Source organism: Nothobranchius furzeri, chromosome 2, assembly GCF_043380555.1.
Source record: "Nothobranchius furzeri strain GRZ-AD chromosome 2, NfurGRZ-RIMD1, whole genome shotgun sequence".
Lineage (NCBI taxonomy): Eukaryota > Metazoa > Chordata > Actinopteri > Cyprinodontiformes > Nothobranchiidae > Nothobranchius > Nothobranchius furzeri.
In genome coordinates, this window is record NC_091742.1 from 89,045,008 (window position 1) to 89,067,387 (window position 22,380).

Genomic DNA, 22,380 nt, shown 5'->3' on the forward strand with positions numbered 1-22,380 from the left:
TCCAAGACTTTATAATAAAATTATTACTTTATTGCAAAGAACTAATCAACTGTTGAACACTCACGTGCTCTTTAAAAACTGCAAATACTGCAATTGGCGGGTTACGTCACATCTGGGACAGCAACGCTGTAGCAAGCAAACAGCTGGCATAGAAGAACAAAACATCATTTTATTAATTTGCGTGCATCTATCGTTCATTCCTGCGAACTCAGAGGCTGTGAAAATGGTGACAACTAAAATTAATCCCCCCCCCAAACAAGGTCCTTGCATGCTGCAGATTTGCATCTACTCTCCAGTGGGCTTTAGTAACCTCTGACATTTACAGACTTTTATTTTATTGAGAAACAATTTTCTACCAGTCACATTGTTCAAGCCTAACCCAAAAAGCCGGCCACTATTAGAGACCGGCCTTTATTTACCCCCTCTGACAGCGAGACCAGCTAATGTAGGACCTGGCCGGTAATGGAATACAGGCCAATATTAAAGGATTTACGGTATTACATTTTTCACACATTTACAAGAAAAAAAAAAGACAATTTTCCATGACATTCGTCTGAGATGTTAAAACTGGGATGGCTGACATTTTAAATCAGATATTTTCTGCAATTAACTGAAGAGCTTTCTGAAAAAGACGATAGAGAAAACGTTAAAGTTTTTATAATTTTGTAGATTAAACTGACGTTTCAGGAGAAAAAAAAACTCACCACGTTTTCCAAGGCTGGACCTGCGTGTTGAGGCAGCTGAAGGAACGGCTTCCTTAAATAATGAAGGAACTTCGCCAAAAAGGTGCATCTTCAGCTGTTTCCACGTCCTCATGAAGAGTTCACATTCATTCACTTTTGCAAGGTCAGGCATTTCCATGAAAGTCACAGTTGGTGTCAGACTTTTATCTGCTGGAAAAAACCGACTCCAGGGAAGTAAAACTCTACAACAACTTCTCAGCTGTAGTTTATTAGGATTAAATCAAAAACTATACTTATTATTTACATTTATTTTAAAAGACCAGCTGTGCAGATAGAAGCTCACTTATTTAAGGTCTGGGCTTTAACCAAAACAAGGACCTGACCCTCCTGTTGGAGCACTATGGGGTCCCACATCTCCACTCAAAGACATCTGATGCACTGATTACTGGAATAAAAATCTGATTGAACTCATTTCCAGCGATAGACTCCACCAAGACACAGCCAAGGGACTGAAGGTTGTTGGTTTGGGGAAGTTCACTTCAGCCTGAACTTCCTTCATGATTTAGTTTTTTTCATCAGGTTCATATTGTAAATGCAGTTGTAAGGTCAAAAGTTGTGGAATTTCTTTCTCTTTTAGATTTTCACAACAAAAGAAAGTAAACGATCAGTTACCCGAGCAATCAATCAATCAATCAATCAATCAAAGCTTTATTTATAAAGCGCCTTCCGCAACCCTGTCAGGAAGCCCAAAGTGCTGAACATGGTACAGTTAAGTAAATATATTGAATAAATCAACAATAAAAGAAATTCAAATTACAAAATACAAATTACAAAGTACAAAATGGAAATTACAAGATAGATGAAACATTCCAGTAAAATACAAATGTGTGAAACACATTTGGATTGAGTGGATGGATTGAGTGTACCAATGAAAACTGTGGAATGGATTCAACATAAAAGAGGGCCAAAATCAAACATGTTCTGGAAACGCCAAGCGGAGGAGGTGTGTTTTTAGGTGATTCTTAAAGACTGGCAGAGAAGGGGACAGCCTAACTGAGGGAGGCAACTGGTTCCAGAGTAACGGTGCTAGGACTGAGAAAGCCCGGGCCCCACGGGTACGACACCTAGACCGAGGGACAGCGAGCAGGCCTTGGTCAGAGGAGCGCAGAGTGCGTGATGGGGAATGTTTGTTCAGGAGAGTGGCCAGATAGGGGGGAGCACCACCCTGGAAGAAATGATAAACAAAGACGAGTATTTTGAATTGTGAGCGATAGCAAACCGGAAGCCAGTGCAGGGAGGCCAGAACTGGACTGATGTGGTCCCGTTTCCTGGTCCCAGTCAGGAACCTGGAGCAAGGGTGAGTGTGATGAAAACTGATGTACGTTCTGCCTAAATCAGACCAGGCATGAGAAGATTTTTCAACCAGTTCCATAAAAAGATCAAATCAGACAAAAGAAAATAGCTTCATAAAAACATTTTCTCAGATTTTTTTTACTGTAATTTAAAATCTGTTGGTCAGATTAGCAGAGTCTGACTTCCTGAGTTAGTCCAAAAGTCATTTCTCCTCAAACATTCAGCTTCAGTCCTGCAAACGATGCTGATTTGATCAGTGGGCGACGTCAGCTCCAGATGCATCGAGTTACTGCAGGTCTCAGTCCTTCCATTAGTCTATGACAGTCAGTGAGAGCAGCATAATGTGAGTTTTATCCATCAGGATGCAGAGGAACTGTCACCTTCCAACAGATTAAACAGCTTCACACAAAGCTGGGAGAAGGTGGGACGCCCCTCGGGTTTCTAAAGACAGAGGACAATAAAATCGATCAGATCTGATTTATTGTCCTGGCTTCATTGTTCAAGGATTTTAACGATGAGTACATCTATTCCACAGGTAGCTGGTACGAAGGATGTTTCTATGAAGTCTTGATGACAAAAATAATCTGGTTTTAAATGATGGCTATACGGATTTAAACTTCAAAGGGGACATATTTTGACTTTTCCTCTTAAGTTATAACAGCTCTATGATCAGTACAAAACATGTCCATGACTTTTTTTTTTTACTAAATCCATCTTACATAGAGCAGTTTTATTCTTGACGGTTTCAGTATCTTCTAAAATGAGCCGCTTAATGGCTCTGTCACTTTAAGAAAACAAGCTGGCGACCCATCTCTCGCTCAGGCTACTATAAGCTGAGAAGCTCCGATGTCCAGGAGGGGCTCTCTCTGTGGTTCTTTTCTACTTGGACCATTTGTGACATCACAAATGGGGAATTTTTGAAACGGCTTGTTTTAGGCACGTAATTCCTAAAACCAAACACTGACAGAAAACAGATGAACATGTTTTTTAATGTTTGGAGTGTTTATCGAGGCAGTGGCGATCCACAACGCAGCACAAACGTGAGTTTTGGTAATATGTCCCTTTTCATGACTTGTAAAAAAAAAAACAAAAAAAAAAACAAACAAGAATTAGGAGCAAATGTTTCAATTTACTACAGATTTTCTCTCTTCCGTCGAGCCAAACTGATACAGATGGACTCACAGAGAGAGAAAAACAAAATCCTAAATGATGCTAAAGGGTCTGGGGAACAGTGGTTCTCAATCCTGGTCCTGGAGGGCCGGTATCCAGCTTGTTTTATTTAACGCCTCTTCAACACACCTGATTTCAATCAGCAGGTGATTGTAAGGCTTCTGCAAGCCTGACGAGTTGCTGCACAGGTGATTCATCCCCTGGATCAAGTGTGTTGGAGCAGATAAACAATGAAAACATGCTGGGCGTCTCCTTGACAGGGCCACAGCTGGTGGTGTCTCACTGCAGCACTTGACCAAACTGTCCCACTCAGACAGAAGGCAGTTGTTTGGGAATCCATTAACAACCCAGGAACTACTGCAGATAAATGAATCTGCTGGAATACCAGCAGACCTGTCTACAGTCTACAGGAAAAGGACCAAGAAAGAAGACACCATCCAACTCCACTCAGACCTGCAGCTGTCCACATAGAGGAGACGAATTTCTTCTCTAAGAAGGTTTTATGGTCAGATGAGAAAGTATGTTTGGAGAAGTCAAGAGGAAGCTTTCGAATCTAAGAGCTGTCAATCATGGTGGTGGTAGCATCATGATGTGGTCCATCTCACAAAGTGGATGGAACATCAAAGAAACTAACTACTAAGTTCTAAATCTGATATTGTGAACTAAATGGTTGAAACTTGGACTCATCATTCATCCGACGGGACAATGCCCCCAAACACATCAGGATAAAGCCTGTGGATCTGAGAAGTCAACCAGAAATTCAAACTCATCATTCAAGACCCCAAATGATAATTTCTGACTGTATCTGTAAGGTAGAATTTAAAACATCATTTTGAAAAGGATTATTGGTATTAAGCCAGCTCATTGTGGTTCAGAAGGAACTTTCCTCACCTCATGCCAACAGAGCATCATGATGTCATACAGGTCACGGGTAGCCAGTATAGGCCAGTAGGGTCGTTGACCTCCTCTCACCAACTCAACAACCTCACGATTCGAACTTTGTCCAAACGGCAACCGACCTTCAGTGAACACCTCCCACATGACCACACCTGGGCACACAAACACCAGCAGGTTGTTGCTCGAGCACATGAGGACGTAAACTGGCTAAAGGACTCCACGCTCTCACCATACGACCAGACGTCCGACTTGCTGCTGTATTTACAGTACTCGAAGACTTCGGGAGGCGACCACTTCACAGGAAACATGGTGCCAGATGAGCTGGTGTACTGGTCGTCTAGCACGTATCTAAATAGTCCAAATTTTAGGAGACATCAGGCTGGTTCCACCTGCTGACTTTATGTGACCCAAAGGAAATGGAGTCCAACCCATACCTGGTCATGCCAAAATCGGACACCTTTATAACCAGCGAGTCGTTCACCAGACAGTTCCTGGCAGACTTCAGATAAGATTTTAAATTAAAACAGTTTCAAACCAAAGCATCAAAGTGCTGAGATGACCATCTCTCAAGACGTTACCAGGTCTCTGTGGATGAAGCCATTGGCCTCAAGGTACTCCATCCCCTCACAGATGTCCAGGCACATACTCAGCAAGGACTGGATGCTGAAGGTTCCCCGCCGCTGCCGGAGGAAGTTCAGCAGGCTGCCTTGTTCCATGAACTCTGTGATGATGTAGATGGGCTGCTGCTGGCTGCAGACGCCGTACAGCTGCACCAGTTTAGGGTGGGACAGCTTCCTGGAAGATTCATATCAATAACACTCAACCTAAAGTTTTCAGAGTAAAGAAAATGAGCAAATACAAAGGAGTTTCAAACATTTGCTGGTTAAACCATCTCTAATGAAGTGGTTCATCTATCCAAGTGGGATACCCAGACTTCCTTTTTTCCTATTACACCTGCCAGCTCCTCCCAATGGTATTCCCAGACCGGAGGTTATACTGTATAATTCCTCCAATGAGGAATGAGGCAGGGCCAGCGGGTACCCTAGCCTGGCCTAAGCACCTCATGGGCCATTCCCATCTGTACCGGGTCGGCCCGGGCCGGGTAGCGTAGGTTGTTTACATATCTGGGTGGCCTGGTATTTTTCCGGGCCAACCAAGGCTCATTCTCAGCCCTCTTCTCGAGGGGGTCTGCTTCAGGCCGACCAGGGCCAACACACCCACTGCTGACAGCAAATTCACACCTTCCATTAGAGCAAGCCTCTGATTGGTGGGTAGAATCAGCCCACATGGGCTTAAGGCAAGGATGTGTGGAATCAACCGGGCCAGGCTGGGGCCGACTGGGGCTACCCGGCCCGGGCCGACCCGGTACAGATGGGAATGGCCCATTAGTTGATTCCTTTTGATGAGAAGGCTCAGTGGCGGTGAGGTTGGATATATTCAGGATCTCCTTTTTCTGTCCTGATCTAGAACTTCGTACCACATATCAGAGCAACACCCTCATAAATAAAGACAAAGCTCGGATCTGCAGGTCCACTCTTTACTCCGTCACCCAGGAACAAGACACGGATATCTTTGAACTCCTTTACCTGATCCCCATCCAAATCTGCAGTAATCCCACATTTTCCCAAGCTGAAACACTAAGAAAATGTTCGGTTTGTGAAAAGTTCTAATAAACCATAAAAGCTTTTTAAGAAACCATAGTTGTGAGAAGAATAAACTTCCAGTTGATCCAGATTTGTGTAGTACCAAATATCCACCATCAGATGGCACTGGGTGTTTTTGTCCTCCTAACACCGCTGTTCTCTTCTCCTTACATCATGATCTTGGCCTCCTCGATGAAGTCCTCCTCCCGCATGGCTCCACACCTGATGGTCTTGATGGCCACCTTGTGCTGACCCCTCCACTTGCCGAGCTTCACCACGCCGTGCTGACCGCTGCCCAGCTCCTTCATGAAGGTCAGCTCCATCGGGCTGATCTCCCACATCTCTGCAGGCCAAAGAGTTTAATCATAAACTGAGGAGCACGTGGGGGTTAAGAACAACAAAATAACTCACCGTAGCTGAAGCCGGCTGTGGGCGGTGTTGACTCGGTTTGGTTTCCAACAGGGTATCTCAGCCTGGTCACCAGACCTGAAAACAGACCAGACCAGATCAGATTCATTGTGTGTGTGTGTGTGTGTGTGTGTGTTTGGGGGAGTCTACCTCCTGCGTTGTGTTTGTGGTACTCGATAACTTCGGGGATGCAGTCAAACTGAAACTGCTCCGACAGATAGAACTTTCTGGGAGAACCTTGCGTCTCCTTTATGTGATAATGTTTGATGATGTAACCTTTCTCCCTGAAAGCACATCAGCACAACGCAGACAGACCCGTGAGACAGACGCGTGACTCAGAAATTATTTTCCAGGTCAAACACAAAAAGACTTTTCATCAATCTGGATGTATTGGTTTCTTGTTGTTGCTTTTTCACCACATTACATAAATTCATGAGACTCTTTTATTCCGTATCAACATCTTTAATAATAATAAAAAATAAACATTAAAATTTGCTCTAAAAACCCTAGGAATCACTCAGAACAAGTCTAGAAACAAAAGAAGAAAAACTAGAATCCAGCAGCTAAATATTTAGACGCACTAAAACAGCTGACACTGGGTTTACTGGGAGGAAGCAGTGTTAGCCGAGGACCATTACCCCGCGGCAGTCTTGGAGTAGAGGGAGACGGTGTACTTCCCGCTGACGCTGGAGTCTCTGACGATGAAAGCTCCTTCTTTGTCCTGCAGGGGGCGACAGGTTCCACATACCGATGAGATTTTACATCCATAATGTAGGTAATACAAAAGGATTGTTCTTTCCAAGTCCCTGACCCCCTCTCGTAGAGCCCCATGCAACATGAACTAAGCTTCGTTTAGCGTCAGACATCCGTCTACATAGAGATGTCAATAACAGAGCACGCACGAGTGTCTGTGTATGTACCTAGGCTGGTGCAGAGATGGCGACGTTTGTTATGAACAAGTTAGTCCTTAAAATCTATATATGAAAAAACAACATAATGTGAGTAGAATAAACAATGTCTTTTAGCTCGGCTAGAGGGTCACAAACGAGAGGCGTTGCTTCCAGCAGTAATCACAGAAGTAGGAAGAGGGGCTTAAAGGTGCTATGCATGATTCCACCTGTAGATGGTGCTAGCGATGGGTACCGAATTCGGTACTTTTTAAGGTACCGACCGAATTCCACAGTACCGACTGAGCACCGATTCACGTCATTTGAAACGGTGCCTCGTTTCGGTACCCGTCCTTCATAACAAGAACTTGCCTAGACAGCTGCGCATGCGCAAGAGCGTTATGTCGTCAGTCCCTGCGAGCCAGTTGTAAACAGAGCAGCATGGCAGAAAGAAAGAACGCACGCTAAAGCTTGGGTCCACTTCACTGAATGTGATGGGTAACTGGGTGATGATGAAACCAGCGACAACGATCTAAGTGAGACATCCTCATCTTAATCTGCTCCGGTAGGTAAATAAAATGTTTAAGATAACGTTAGCTTAATATGTTAGCTTCTGTTTTGCTAATGGTGCGTTCGCTTTCTCCTCGTAACTCAGAATTTCCGACTAGAAGAACACGAACACGCTCTAAAGTTTGGCTTCATGCGACAGGTGACTGGGTGAAGATGAAACCAGCGACAACGATTTAAGTGTGAGGCGTCATCGTTTTAATCTGCTCCAACAGCTAAATAAACTGTTTAAGATAACGTTAGCTTGATATGTTAGCTTCCATTGCCACCATTGTTATCAGCTAATGGTGCGTTCGCTTTCTCCTCGGAAATTCTAACTTCCCAGTAGGAAAAATCAAATGAAAAAGAACGGCAAAAGGAATGAAGATACGCAGTAAATTTAGTTCACAGTAAAGGTGTTTGCTTCAGTTTAATTATCAGCTTATAAAACTACAAGGACGATGTTAAAATACAAACAGTTGTGTGTTATTTATCGCGATATTTATCAAATATTGTTATATATTAAGAAAAATATGTATTTAATTATAAAAGAGAATTAAAATATTGAACACTCAAAATTATCGAAAATTGGTACCGTTAAGTACCGGTATTAATTCCTAGGTACCGGGAATTAGTACCGAATCGATTCAAATGTCAAAGGTACCCATCCCTAGATGGTGCCCTGTGAGAAAATACTCCACATTTCTGCTTTAACGGGTTACAGTTTTATAAAATAATATACTGCAATAACATCATTCATAATGTGACTTGGGACCTGGTAAGCAAATATTTCTGAGTTTTTATTTTGAAGAGCTTTTCATCATGTTAAATGATCTGAGAGGCAGCAGTGATGCTGAAGATTTCCTGTCAGCAGGAACATCAAAACACTCCTAAAGAAAATAGAAGACAGACCTCTTTCTTCAGCAGCTCCTCTGCGTTGTTCCTGTTGACACTTTTCCTGTACCATCTGAAACAAAACAAATCAAGTTATCATGACCTTCTTAACATTTGTAATTACTGCATTTTATAATATTAAGATCTGTTACTGCAATTAAACTAACATAAAATGAACACTTTTATTTTTTTAAATTATTCCGGATTACCCATGAGCTTTACTGGCAGTGTTGCCACAGTAAGCTTAAAATAGTAATTTGATTACTGACTGATTACTCCATTCAAAAGTAACTATGTGAATTTATTGATTACTGTATGTCAAAAGTAACTAAGTTAGTTTTGAAGTTACTTTATGTATTACTTCCAGCAGCTTCTACTAACTGTAATCATTGCCTCACAGTGGCGGCTCCTGAGAAAAATCTCAGAGGGGGCGATACATGATGACAAAGTCCTCCTGTTTTTCAGAGTCTACTTGTTTAACTATATTGTGATTTATTGCTCTACAAACCTGTTATCTGAGCCAGCCTATAGTTTTTTAAGCAATGTGATTATTTTGGCCCTTCAGCAAGGGATTAGTCCAATCTTACAGTAAAGTAAGTAAATCAGAAAGTATCACCTTAAGTGTAAAACAGAAACCAATTTCCAGGGAAAAAATGTTTAATGCTGTGATGCAATAGTCATATTTACATCCAATGTGAAGACTAATGTACAATTTCTCTTGAATACAGGCCTGTAAGCATGGACGTAATTTTCACTTTAGAAGTGGGGGGGGGGGGGGGGGGTGTATCTTTACAGTATGCTCTAATAGGAAACAGGCTTCAACACAGTTGTTTTCTGCTTGGTCCTAGAGCTCAACCAGTGTCAATTTAATAGTGCGTAATATTGTTTTTGGATGGTAAAATGTGCAGGGGTTTAAACTTGACGTTGGAAAAAGTGGGGGGGGGGGGGGGGGCATGTCCCCCCTGTCCCCCCAAAAAAATTACGGCCATGCCTGTAAGTATAAAATGTACGGCCATCAGAACAAACATAAAGGACCAAATTGAACAAAAAAACAGAATAGAGAAAGTATAATAAAAAAAAAACAATCAGCAATGAATCAGCTATCTGTACATTTTTACAAAAGTAAACCTGCTTCCTCATGGATAAAGGCCTGTAGGTAAAAAATGTATGGCCATTGTAAAACATCCATCAACAAGTTGAACAAAATAAACAAAATGCCACAAGCAAAGATATGCAACCTTCTCATTTGTAATGAAACTTTGCCTGTCTGTCTTTCAAAGCAGCAAAGTGATCGATGACCTTCTCATTGGTCAGGCATGGACCAGACTAGCTCTCTCTCTATGGACAGCATGGCCAGCGCATTAAGGCGTTCCTGGCCCATCGGATTTCTCAGAAATGTCTTTATTCTTATGAGAGTTGAGAAGCGCCTCTCAGCCTCAGCTGTCGTCATCGGGGTTGCGATGAGGATGTTCATCAAAGCGACCGTCTCAGAAAACGTGTCCTGGAGGTTGTATCTCATGAGATGCTGATACAACGCCAGCGCACTGCAGCAGCTCCTGAACTCAGGGTTCTCATAGACCAGAGACAGTTCTGTCTTCAGTTTGTTTTTGTTGAGCATGGGGTATGCCTCCACCGTGGCATTCAGAGCACCCGTGGGAAATGTGTGGCAGTGCTGCTCAAACATTTCTGCTTGCAGCAGCTTGGCACTGATCAGGTGGTTGGTGAAGGAGAACCTCTCTCTGGTGTGAGTCAGGATGGTGTCGCAGATCTTCTCCCACAGCCTCTGCTTTTCATCCTCTCCCAAGACCGTTCTCCTTCTACTGGTGGTTTCTGTGGCCTCCTGCCGCTGCTATCGAGGTGACTGCCTGAGGGGAGACCAACAATGCCTGTTAGTAAATCCAAGTGTCAGAGCACACAAAAAATTAGACAGACATAAGAATATGTGGGTCATTTGACAACACTAAGAAGTGTTATGCATCAAAAAAAAAAATCTCTGACTGACTTGAACGTGAAACAGAAGCACGGAAAGTTTGCTTATAATTACATTGAAGTGTTTCGTATATGTCAAACGATTGTCTGATATGACAATAAAGTAACAGGTAAAATGCTGTTTTTTGTGCGCTTTGGTTATAATTCTGGTTAGTTTAAAGGGCAATTCCACCCTTAAGTAAAATTTGACCAGCTCTCAAAAGGTAGAAAGCCAAGTTTGTAAACTACTACGGGTGCACCTGTTTTATCGGCTTCGATCAAATTAATTTGAGGGGATCAGAAATCGGCCATAGTTCCATGAGAAATTAGTCTTATCCACTGATCTATGTTATTAAGTACTTGAAAACCCAGTTGTAATGTGAAAGGCAAATGGATAATTTTTTGGACAACTGTGTCATAACAGATAAATAAATAAATAAATAAATAAATTAATTAATTAATAAAATAATTACCTTATTGCCTCAACACTGCTCATGAAGATCTGGAGGGCGCGCTTGATGAAGACCGCATCGATGTCCTTCTTCTGCAGTTTCTTGTACAGGATGTCTACGTGAGGCATAATTTGACTAAACAGCTGCAGAAAAAGCTGGAAATCCTCGTCCTGCAGCGTCCTGAGAAAGCCACAGGCCTCTCTCATTGTGTTGCCATCAAAAGAGCCGGATGAGTTGATAGTTTCAAAACACTGAACGAGATCTTCCAGGTGCTCATGCACGGTGTTGACAGTTCTGCTGTTAAAGTTCCATCTTGTGGTTGAAGCTCTGGGCAGCCTTCTAGCGACCACCTCGTCCAGTATGCTGGTGCGTTTGGGCGAGCGGACAAAAAAACTGGCAATACCGCTCAAACCAGAAAAAAAAAACAAATTCATGGCAGGGATGGTTGAGGTTGCTTGCTGCATTATCAGATTAAGCTGATGTGCGTAGCAATGCACATAATGAGCATTTTGGAAATGCTTGCGCACCTTTTGCTGGACCCTGGCCGGCTCTCCTCTCATCGCACTGGCTCCATCATAAGCCTGGGCGATGAGCTTCTCCTTGTGAGCATCAGGAAAGAGGCTGTTCAGTCTGTCCAAAAGCACATTGGCAATCGAGTTGGCCATCGAATCCACAACAGGGAGAAACTAAAAAAAAAACAACAAAAAAAACGCTCCTGCACTGTGTGCTGTGCGTCGATGTATCTAATCAAAAGCACGAGCTGCGTCTGTGTTGACACATCGGTAGTCTCGTCAGCTTGGATGGCAACAAATCTAGCCCCTATGACGTCCTCAGTAACGCGCTTTCCGACGACCGCCAGCATGCTGTCCAGCAGTTTGTTCTGAACAGTTTTTGATGTGCCCTTGAAAACAGTCTCTTTTTTCAGGTGCTCCTCAAACACCTCATCCAAAGACGCCACCAAGTCCACTAATCCCTGAAAAATGCCTGCGTTCTTTGAGCCTTCGCTTTCATCTTTCCCCCGCAAGGCTAATTCATACATGCCATAGAATTTGACACAATCTATGCGGCGATTAAGGAGATATCGGTTCCTGCTCACCTCCTCGTTATGGCGGCGGACTGCCAGGCGGTAGCTGCTGTCTAGCTCCTCGGCGATATTAACATAGAAAACTTGAAGCAGCTGTCCATGTGGATCTTGGACGCTTCCTGTCTCTTCGCCTTCTCAGTCAGATGGTGCATGTCGGTGACACCTGTGGTCGTCCATGAGCTGTGGGCCGCCGTGGCGCCAACTGGTCTGAATAGAAGGCATGGGAAGCAGAAAAGTGAGCCTGCTGTCTCACAGTCCGCGAGCCAGCTCGTCTGGTCATACCACCTTCTCAAAAATCCTCGATTGTAGGATTTCCCGCCTTTAACTGCAGCTTGTTTGATGTTGAGATTTGGTCTTGGTGGTCCTAATAGTTTTGTGGCCATTTTATCAGCATTGGTACGACGATTAAAAGGAAACTCTTTCAAAGAGATGACGGTGTTGCTCCGGCAGCTCGCCATTATGGAAGTGGTTTGCCGCTCTGTGCGTGTCCTTTACACAACCTGTACTGGGATGTAACACGTGACGTAGACAGATAGGGAGATGTCCCGCCAGCCCCTAGAAACTGCGTTGTTGCTCTGGAAAGTCGGGGGGAAACATTTACTTTACTTTCTATGAGAGCGATAGGGGCGATCATACTAATCGCCCCCATCACCCTGTAAGGCCGGAATACCCAGCAGTGAGGGCTCAAACTGATTGTACAACACAGACAAGCAGACCACAATAGTGATGAGAAGCACATGAAAAAAAAAAAAAAATTTTCTTGGGAGGAAGTCGCCCCAATCGCCCCTATGGACCAGCCGCCACTGCCTCAATATAAAAACCAGCAATGCTAACAGCTAGCATCCACCATGAGCAAACTCACTGAGAGCCATGGTAATCATTAGATCCACAAACTCAAGCCTTCCTGTTACCCTTTACAATAAGAGTCTGAACTGTAAGTCAGACAAACTTTTTTAGTTTATCCTGTAACACACCCAGAACCCTCACTTCTGACCCTCACAACAAGAAAAATAAGACCAGTTTAGCTATACTGTCCGTTTTGTTTTTCTCTGTCCATAACTGGGTTATATTTACGTTTTATGGTCTGATATCATCTTGTTATCAGCAGTAGTTTGTAAAGGGAGTGATGTTTGGATTCAGGCAGCAACAGAAAGGATTGACCCACTCACACGTTTTGCTTCAGGCTCCCGGTTTTCTCTCCTGTTATATAGTTACTTGGGATGTAGCCTTCCTCACTGTAAAACACATAGGTTAAAGAATTAAACCCAACACTAAGAAACTCAAACAAGTAAGCTCAGAGTCGTTCCCGAGTCTCCAGATTCCAGAAGGTTCAAACTAAAGCATAACAATGTTTCCCTGATGTCTGAGTACCTGCAGGGGAAAAGATGATGTCTGAGATGTCTGCGCCTAGAAATTCTGTCCATAAAGGTAATGAACAGAACTGGTGACAAAGGGCAGCCCTGGCGGAGTCCAACGCTCACCAGGAACAGGTCCGACTTACTACCGGCTATGTGGACCAAACTCACGCTCCTCTAGTAAAGGGACTGAATGGCCCTTAACAGAAAGCCACCCACCCCATACTCCTGGAGCGTCCCCCATAGGGTGCCCCTGAGGAAACGGTCATAAGCCTTCTCCAAATCCACAAAACACATGAGGATTGGTTGGACAAACTCCCATGCCCCCTCCATCACCCTTGCAAGGGTATAGAGCTGGTCCACAGTTCCACGGCCAGGATGAAAACCACATTGCTCCTCCTCAATCTGAGATTCATCTATTGATCGGACCCTCCTCTCCAGTACCTTGGAGTAGACCTTTCCAGGGAGGCTGAGGAGTGTGATCCCCCTATAGTTAAAACACACCCTCAGGTCACCCTTCTTAAAGATGGGGACCACCACCCCGGTCTGCCACTCTACAGGAACTGCCCCCGATGACCACGCAATGTTGCAGAGACGTGTCAACCATGACAGCCCTACAACATCCATAGCCTTGAGATGCCCAGGACGAACCTCATCTGGCCCCGGGGCTCCGCCGCTGTGTAGTTGTTTGACTACCTCAGCAACTTCTGCCCCCGAGATTGGGCAGTCCATCCCCAGGTCTCCCAGCTCTGGTTCCTCCTCGGAATGCGCATAGGTGGGATTGAGGAGCTCCTCAAAGTATTCCTTCCACCGTCCGGCTATAGCCCCAGTTGACGTTAGCAGCTCCCCATCCCCACTGTAAACAGTGTGAGTGAGTTGCTGCCTTCCTCTCCTGAGGCGCTGGACAGTTTGCCAGAACCACTTTGGAGCCGATCGATAGTCTTTCTCCATGACCTCACCAAACTCCTCCCACGCCCGAGATTTTGCCTCGGCAACTGCCACTGCTGCACCCCGCTTGGCTATCCGGAACCTGTCTGCTGCCTCCGGAGACCCACAGACCAGCTACGCCCTGTAGGCCTCCTTCTTCAGCCTGATGGCTCCCCGAACCTCTGGTGTCCACCAGCGGGTACGGGGGTTGCTACCACAACTGGCACCGGCCACCTTGTGACCACAGCTAGCAACAGCCGCCTCAACAATCGCAGAGTGGAACAAGGCCCACTCTGAGTCAATGTCCCCCACTGCTCTCAGGACGCGGTCAAAGCTCTGCCGGAGGTGGGAGTTGAAGACCGTCTTAACAGGTTCTTCTGCCAGGCGTTCCTAGCAGACCCTCACTATGCATTTGGGTCTGCCAGGTCTACACGGCATCTTCCCCTGCCATCTGATCCAACCCACCACCAGGTGGTGATCAGTTGACAGCTCCGCTCCTCTCTTCACTCGGGTGTCCAAACATACGGCCGCAGGTCAGATGATACGACTACAAAGTCTATCATCGACCTGCGACCTAGGCTGCCCTGGTACCAAGTGTACCGATGGGCATCCTTATGTTCGAACATGGTGTTCGTTATGGCCAAACTGCGGCTTGCACAAAAGTCCAATAACGAAACACCACTTGAGATCTGATCAGGCGGGCCGTTCCTCCCAATCACACCCCTCCAGGTCACGCTGTCATTGCCCACGTGAGCATTGAAGTCCCCCAGCAGGACAATGGAGTCCCCTGATGGAGCACTATCTAGCACTCATCCCAGGGACTCCAAAAAGGGTGGGTACTCTAAACTGATATTCTGCCCATAAGCACAAACAACAGTCAGGACCTGTTTCCCGACCCGAAGGCGCAGGGAAGCTACCCTCTCGTCCCCCGGGGTAAACCCCAACACACAGGCAGAGAGTCTTGGGGCTAACAAAAAGCCAACCCCAGCCCTCCGCCTCTTACCCGGAGCAACTCCAGCAAAGGAGAGTGTCCAACCCCTCTCAAGGACTTGGGTTCCAGAGCCAATGCTATGTGTCGAGGTGAGTCCGACTATATCTAGCCGGTACCGCTCAACCTCTGCCACAAGCTCCTGCTCCTACCCTGCCAGAGAGGTGACGTTTCATGTCCCAAAAACCAGTTTTCTTGTCCGGGGATCGGACCGCCAAGGCTCCCGCCTTGGTCTGCCACCCGATCCACATTGCACCGGATCCTTCATGTTCCTCCTGCGGGTGGTGGGTCCACAGTCATTTACGTAAAATTTACATTTTTTTATGGTTGCTTGTGTAACTCACCCGTACTTGTTCTGAGCACGGTACCAGTTCACGTCACATTTCTCCAAGATGACATACTTCTCTCCTTTGACCAGACTCAAGTCATGAGCCTCCACAGCAAAAAAGTCGTACATAGCCACCACCACCTCCTCCTTTTCTTCTTCCTCCTCAACATCTCTTGGGACGGGAGGAGGAGGATGCCGACACTGTGAGAGGAGGATTTGGGACAAGTTTAGGACAAGTTCGATCCAGAATGCTTGTCCTTAGAAGTTACTTACTTCTCCTTCGTTGTCAGGAATGGGTGGTAAAGGTTTCCTGGTGGCTAGAAAAGAGGAACAGAAAGATCGAGCCAATCATAAAGTTCTTCTGCTGTTGGAGGTGTAACCTAATAGAAGATCTGAAGGAAACATCTCAGAGATTATTACAAAGGTAATTCTTTGATGTTGGGAAGTCCTTTTTTTATCCATACATTTAAATCGGCCAACCCCTGCCCTCTCCAAAAGATCCAGTTGCCAGAAAAAGATCAAGTTGATAACCAATGACCTCTCCCACCCTGCCCACAGTCTGTTCGAGCTTCTGCCCTCAGGACGGCGCTGCAGATCAATCAGATCGCACCACCAGGCTCACAAACAGCTTCTTCCCCTGGGCCATGTGCAACTCAAAACCATTCTCCTCTGAAGCACCCCTCCTCCAAACCATAAACTACAATCACTTGTTTAAATGTTGGAAAAATGAACAAATATGTCTATATTAAGTTACATAGCTGTGTGTGTACTAGGGATGTCCCGATACAACTTTTTCCACTTCCGATGCGATACCGATATTGCAGCCTTCAGTACTGACCGATACCGATATCAATCCAATACGGTATCAGCACAAATTGGACATACTTTTACCTATTTCATAGTGTGGATTGTATGAAAGGCTTGATCAAGTGATATTACTAAATCGGAGAAGATCCAATAACAGTAAGTATGAAAAAAATGACAATTTTTTCTTAACCATTGGTTGCCAAAAAGTGAACCTTAACAGACTGTTTATATCGGAGATTTTTGATGCCCTCGGATATAATCCGATACATTGTTTTTGAGCCGATAACGGAACGGGACATCCCTAGTGTGTACATTATTATTGCATGCACTATGTGTATATCCTTGTGTACATATCATGTCTGTAAATTTTGCGTACATAGTGTTCATGTTCTATGTTCGGTGTAATGTCACTGGCGGACCACCCGCAATTTAGCGACTACAATAAAGTTTATTCTGTTCTACATGAATGAAGCTGTGATGCGTTTCTAAATCATTCATAAATTTGTGAGAAAAGCCTAAATGTTAAGGCTTAATCCACAAAAAGCTAAATTATTAGCTTGGCAAGTCATCCTAAATTTGCAAATGTAGTTTGGGGACTGCCCAAAGACAGAGCTCAGCCACATGCAATTGGACAGCACTAGGACCAGTTAGAACAATGAACGTGACGCATTAGTCAACGGGGCAGTCCGCTATACCATGTCGAAGAGAAAGAAGAAGCAAATACATCTTTTTTTCTAAATAACAGACTTAAAGTGACAGTGTGTATTTTCCCTGGCGATAGGGGGCAGTAGATACCTAAATCATTGGAAGCAAGCATTATTTTTGTGTTCAAATCAGAATCAGAATCAGAGAGAATTTTATTGCCAGCGCTCCAGCGAACCAGAGCATAGGAACTTGACTCCACAGAACAGCCTGACCAAGATTACACACACATATAGACGGGACAGATACAGGCAGACCACGAGAGCAGCCATAACGGCTAAATGAGACCTTACCATTGGACAGCCATTAGGGTCAAAAATCCCTGGGAGTACAACCTCCAGCTAAATAATGAGCACATCAGGCTCGCTTTCATCAGTGGCGACAAGTGAACAGGTAAATGTGTAAAACAACGTTTATTATTGGTGAAAGTTTTGTAACTATTTGTTACAAATCAGTAAATGTGTTTTGACCACACGGGCTTCCGTAAAAGGAAACACAGCATCCAATATGTCGTCGCTCAGAGACTTAGACCCGCTCTCACGTATTTTAGAACAGATTTATATGGTTATATGTTGTGAAACTGCTAATAATTTTCAACAACTGGGCATCTTTTAATTCACTTACATTTCGATGGATATTTCCAGAGATTATTGGTAAAAACTACACATTGTCACTTTAAATACCTCTATCGTCTCCCCTCTCAAAGAAAAGCCAAAGGCTAAATCCTCTAAAGCACTGTTCCTGAGCTGACGCCATCTTTGTTGTGTTTGTCTATCAAAGCTCTGGTTTTAAGCCCGCCAAACATCTCGCTACAAACACAGAGCACTGTGATTGGGCTGGCCTAAAACAGTTCGGACCAATGGTAGACCTGCTGAGGCTACAATGGAGCATAGCTAGACTGAGCTAAATCTTTTGCTACTGCTGTGGTTGTCTACATTTCTAGTCTAGTCAATAATAATCACAAGATTCAGGCTTTTAAAAAGAGCTATGTTGATAATTACTCAACAGTATCTGTTATTTTCTAATGGGTGTTTATATGACAAAGGTAGAAAATGATGTTTGCCACCTGCAGAGGCTAAAGGACATTTAGATGACTTGATAAAGCAGGTTGTGAGGAATGTACCGATCTTGTTAAAGAGGTAGAGCTCTTAAAGCAAGTCAGACATGAGATATTTATCATTAAAATGGCAAAGTCTTAAAGTAGTCAGTATAAATTTAACAGGTCAAAGTTATTTTAAAGGAAAACCAGAAAGTTTGGACACTGGGAAGGAAAATCTGAATAAATGTGGGAGTTTTAGGAACATTCCATGTAGTGCGCCTTTAATCATGTCTAGCTTACTGTCTCCAAACAGGTTGTACTCCTCGCATCCCGGCGCCTGCTTTTCCTCCTGGCGACAGCAGAGCCACGCCCCCTCCTGCCAGAACTGAGGATGGAACTTCGGCAGCACTGAGTTATTTTTGATTTCTGGATGAAAACAAAGCACAGAGATTCACATCTTCGCCCTCACTTAAACCTCTATGCTGATGACTGATTCCTGCAAAAGCTAAAGGGAAACAAATTCACTGCTTATTTTTCACTTTGGAATCAAAACGATAAAATCAGAAATCCCAGCGTCTGAATCACAAAAGACCACCATGACTGAAGGTAAACCTGATCAGATGACGGTGAAGAAAATAAAAAAAATTGGTCTAAATCAGGCTCCGCCCCTAAACAGCATGAGGCCTCTGAGATGTTTGACATCGGTGGAAACAAGAGGGGGCCGCATGCTTGTGAGAACAAAGCCTAGCTCATGCTGTGGTGGAAGGTGTGAAAACATTCCGACACAGAGTCTGAGCGTGCATGGCCATCATGCATCCTCCTGCAGCTCTGAACTTTTAAAAATCCTCTCATTCTAATCAGAGCATCAAAATCAGGTTTACACAACCTCACACACGATTCTGCTGAGCTGGGTCAGGATAAGGTCTGGGTTGTTCTGTTGTAGATTGTCATGGCCTGCGTCTGCGTCTCCTCTCATGTGTCTCCTTGTGTTCTCCATCCCTCTCTAGGTTCTCCTTTTGTGTCTCCTAGTGCCCTCATGTGTCCTTGTCTGCATCTTCCTCATGTGTCTCCTGGTGTTCTCCATTTTCCCCAGATCTTCAGCCCTCTAGGTTTCCCTCCTCAGGTATCCCCCTCCCAGGTCCAGTGCTCCCGTGGCCCCCTTTAGTCACGCCCCTGTAGTTTTTCCTTCTGTAGTGTTTTCCTTTAGTTTCAGCCCCCCCCCCCCCCTAGGATATTAGTTATGTTTGCTGCCCTTCTGGTCTTTAGGTTTTTCTCTTAGGTCATTTTCCTTTAGTTACAGCTGTTCATGTTATTAGTCTCTCTAGTGTGTTTTTTCCATCTGGGTTTGAGGTTTTCTTTCTCCCCCCCCCCCCCCCCCCCTAGATTATTAGTTATGTTTCCTGCTCTTCTTGTCTTTAGGTTTTATTCTTAGGTCATGTTAGTTTCCTCCCTGTTTAGTAATTGAGTTCACCTGGTCTCTCTCTCCCCTCATACCTGCAGTTCATCTCCCTCTCATCCTCCCCAGTGTATAAAACCCTGTCTGTGTATCAGAGTTTTGTCGGTCCATTGTTTGGTGTCAGCGTTGTTTTGTTCCTCATCTCTAGGTTTTGTGCTCTAAGTGAGCTTTCGTTCTCCAGGGTTTCAGGACATTGGTTTTTGGCTTCCTGCCCTTTTGGAATTTTTTGTTCTCCTTCCTAATAAAGGAATGTTTTCATTTACATCCATTCCTGCCTCATGTCGTTCTGGATGTCTGCATTTTGGATCCAAACCTCCTCCAGGCTCTCAACGTGACATAGATCTGCTGCTTTTGAGAATCATGGTTCTGGTTCATGATCCAAACTACATCTCTCAGACAGCTGGAGCCACTATGGTCCAACCAGGAGCCCAGAGCATCAGCCTCCACCCCATGCTGTCAGCTGACCAAAGTATGAAGCAGTGCATTATGGGTAAACATCCCCAGAGTCAAGTAATTTTTCCTCCTGCAGCTCTTGTAGAGTCTCTGACCTTTGTGTGAACTTGCTAGAATGATCGACAGCTGTTTTTATTGTTTTCTATCTGTGAAAAACATTTCTCTCCGAGGAACGGTGAACTCCAAGTTGTTGGAAAATGACCTTCAACCTTTCCCGTTTCGTATCTCTTGGCTCTGTGTAAACACACGTCTGTATGCTCCAGACCAGCAACAACTCCTGCTTTTCTGGAGGAGTTCAAACCGATGAAGACTAGTTAATCAATTCATCGGATCAGAAGCGTCTGGAGCGCATAGTTTAGAAACCTTTTAGCGCTTTAACACAGAATCTTATGCGATTTATTATTTTCTGTCTGACGCTTAGGTTGCCTAATCGTTCATGCGTGATCAGAACCTTTTATTTGAACTCTTATCTGTTCATCTCCAACAACCCAGAACATGAACTCACCCTCTTTGAGCATTAGAACCCAGTGACTTCTGCTCGTCTGGTTTGGGGCGAATACATACAGGATGTTGTTATTGTACACCACCTAAACACAAAAGAACGTGGTAAAGTACATGCTGAGTGTAAATCTGATTAAATATAGAATACTAGAGACACACATGTAAAACATCAGTGGGATTTTAACGTGACAAACGGAAAAATGACACAGTTGTCGTCCATTGTTGGAGTCGATATGAACTGTGTCTTTACCTGAAACGGGTATTTGTTCTGGCACGGGATCGGATCACCTCCATTCTTGACTATTTCCACACATTTAATACGACTCAGTTCAATCGAGTACTTCTTGAACTTCTTCTGTTGATGGAAAAAAAAGCATCAGAACTGACTTTCACTCGTGCGCTGAATAGTTTTGATCTCCACGTTATCAGAAGGCTATTGAGAGCTTTTCATCTGAAACCTAAGGCAGTTCCACCAGCAGAGTGTTTGACTTGGTTTGTCACTGTAGAGTCCTGTGGGTGTCCAACCGCTTCCTCTCAATGCTCCTGAACTCTAAACTCATGTCTGGTTTGAATGAAAAAACTTTGTTTCTGCGATCATGTGTAATAAATTTCAGGAATGTGTGTAGAATCTGGACGTTTTGCATAATTTTCTGCAATAGCATGCTAAATATACACATAGAATATACTCTGCCTGGCCAAAAAAAAGTCACCACCTGGATTTAACCCCTTAAAATCCCAGGTTTCATGAACACAACGGGTTTTGTGCCATAGGTGGGACAATGGATTAACTAAGGCCCTGTCCACACGTAGCCGGGGATCTGCCAAAACGTAGATATTTTTCTACGTTTTGGCCTGTCATCCACACGAAAACAGAGTTTTTTCACACGAAAACGGATCTTTTTAAAAACTCCGGCCAAAGTGAAGATCTGTGTTTTCTCCGTTTTGGGTGTCTGCGTGTGGACAGGCAAAACCGGAGTTTTAAGGTCAGCAACGTCACTTTTCGCAACAAAAAAATGCTGACATCACGTGTGCGACCTGTGTTTACACTAGCCAACAGCATGGATGCCCTCAGAGCTGCGCTCGCTTTATCAATTGTCCAAGCGCTTTTTGCTTGTTTGTTTTTGCAAGCGGAATTACTGCTCCTTGCGGAAGACCATAGACAAAGGACGAGGTTAAGAACGGGGGAAGTACTGCCGCCTACAGGTCTGGCATGTCCTTAACAACGTATTTATCCGGGTACATGTGGACAGATTTTTTTTTAAACGAGGTGGTGTGGATGCAAGTTTTTGGAGGGGCGGATATTCATTTTTAAAAAAACCCGTCTACGTGCGGACTAGGCCTAAGCAAAGGTAAGAGCCACCTATTGGTTCTGAAGATCACCTTCAAAACTCCGTCCTACCCAGGGCCGTATCAAAGCATTTGGGGGCCATGCCAGCGAGGTGTCCCTTTATTTTTTGGGAAGTTGGCAATCTGAGTTCAACTGATGATGTGGAAAATTACATTTACATTGAATAACATAAGCTAACTGTGCTAGACTTATTTTCTGTTCATTGTTTACACAATAGACTTTTTCAAACAAAGTTTTTGAACAGAAACTGGATTTGATTTTAGGTTTTTTCTGTTAAAGACAGTATTCACTGATTTTACACACTTCAACAAGTTATGCACTTTCTAAATAAAATGAACCTCTCTTGTATATTTTTGCATGTTTATTGCTTTCTTTTTCTGGAAAAAAATTGTAATTAATTGTGATGAATTTTTTTCAGATTTGCGATTAATTAGTTAATTTATTTTAATAGATTCCCCGCCTTAGTATTTATGTAAATGCTGACCCTTCGC

The 22,380-nt window shown here is 44.1% G+C and overlaps 2 protein-coding genes across 2 annotated transcripts in view; both read right to left on the reverse strand.

The window, feature by feature from the left end:
- Positions 1 to 1,375: 1,375 nt before the first annotated feature.
- Positions 1,376 to 22,380, reverse strand: part of tec (tec protein tyrosine kinase) — a 28,326-nt gene continuing 7,321 nt past the window's right edge. Inside the window, exons 3-18 of the mRNA XM_015946125.3 lie at positions 20,792 to 20,896; positions 20,546 to 20,627; positions 18,432 to 18,557; positions 15,857 to 15,900; positions 15,600 to 15,784; positions 13,155 to 13,220; positions 8,500 to 8,554; positions 6,793 to 6,875; positions 6,305 to 6,438; positions 6,158 to 6,232; positions 5,918 to 6,089; positions 4,682 to 4,898; positions 4,538 to 4,602; positions 4,333 to 4,451; positions 4,098 to 4,255; positions 1,376 to 2,477 (exon numbers count right to left, since the gene is read on the reverse strand). Coding sequence (XP_015801611.1) covers positions 2,394 to 2,477; positions 4,098 to 4,255; positions 4,333 to 4,451; positions 4,538 to 4,602; positions 4,682 to 4,898; positions 5,918 to 6,089; positions 6,158 to 6,232; positions 6,305 to 6,438; positions 6,793 to 6,875; positions 8,500 to 8,554; positions 13,155 to 13,220; positions 15,600 to 15,784; positions 15,857 to 15,900; positions 18,432 to 18,557; positions 20,546 to 20,627; positions 20,792 to 20,896 — 1,770 coding nt within the window. The 3' untranslated portion in view covers positions 1,376 to 2,393. The remainder of the gene's footprint in view (positions 2,478 to 4,097; positions 4,256 to 4,332; positions 4,452 to 4,537; positions 4,603 to 4,681; positions 4,899 to 5,917; positions 6,090 to 6,157; positions 6,233 to 6,304; positions 6,439 to 6,792; positions 6,876 to 8,499; positions 8,555 to 13,154; positions 13,221 to 15,599; positions 15,785 to 15,856; positions 15,901 to 18,431; positions 18,558 to 20,545; positions 20,628 to 20,791; positions 20,897 to 22,380) is intronic.
- On the reverse strand, positions 10,211 to 11,988 carry LOC139066178 (zinc finger MYM-type protein 1-like). Its single transcript, XM_070548360.1, has 2 exons — positions 10,923 to 11,988; positions 10,211 to 10,346 (listed from the first exon to the last, which is right to left on the reverse strand). The coding sequence occupies exons 1-2, from the start codon at positions 11,564 to 11,566 to the stop codon at positions 10,331 to 10,333; spliced, it is 660 nt and encodes a 219-aa protein (XP_070404461.1). The 5' UTR covers positions 11,567 to 11,988; the 3' UTR covers positions 10,211 to 10,330.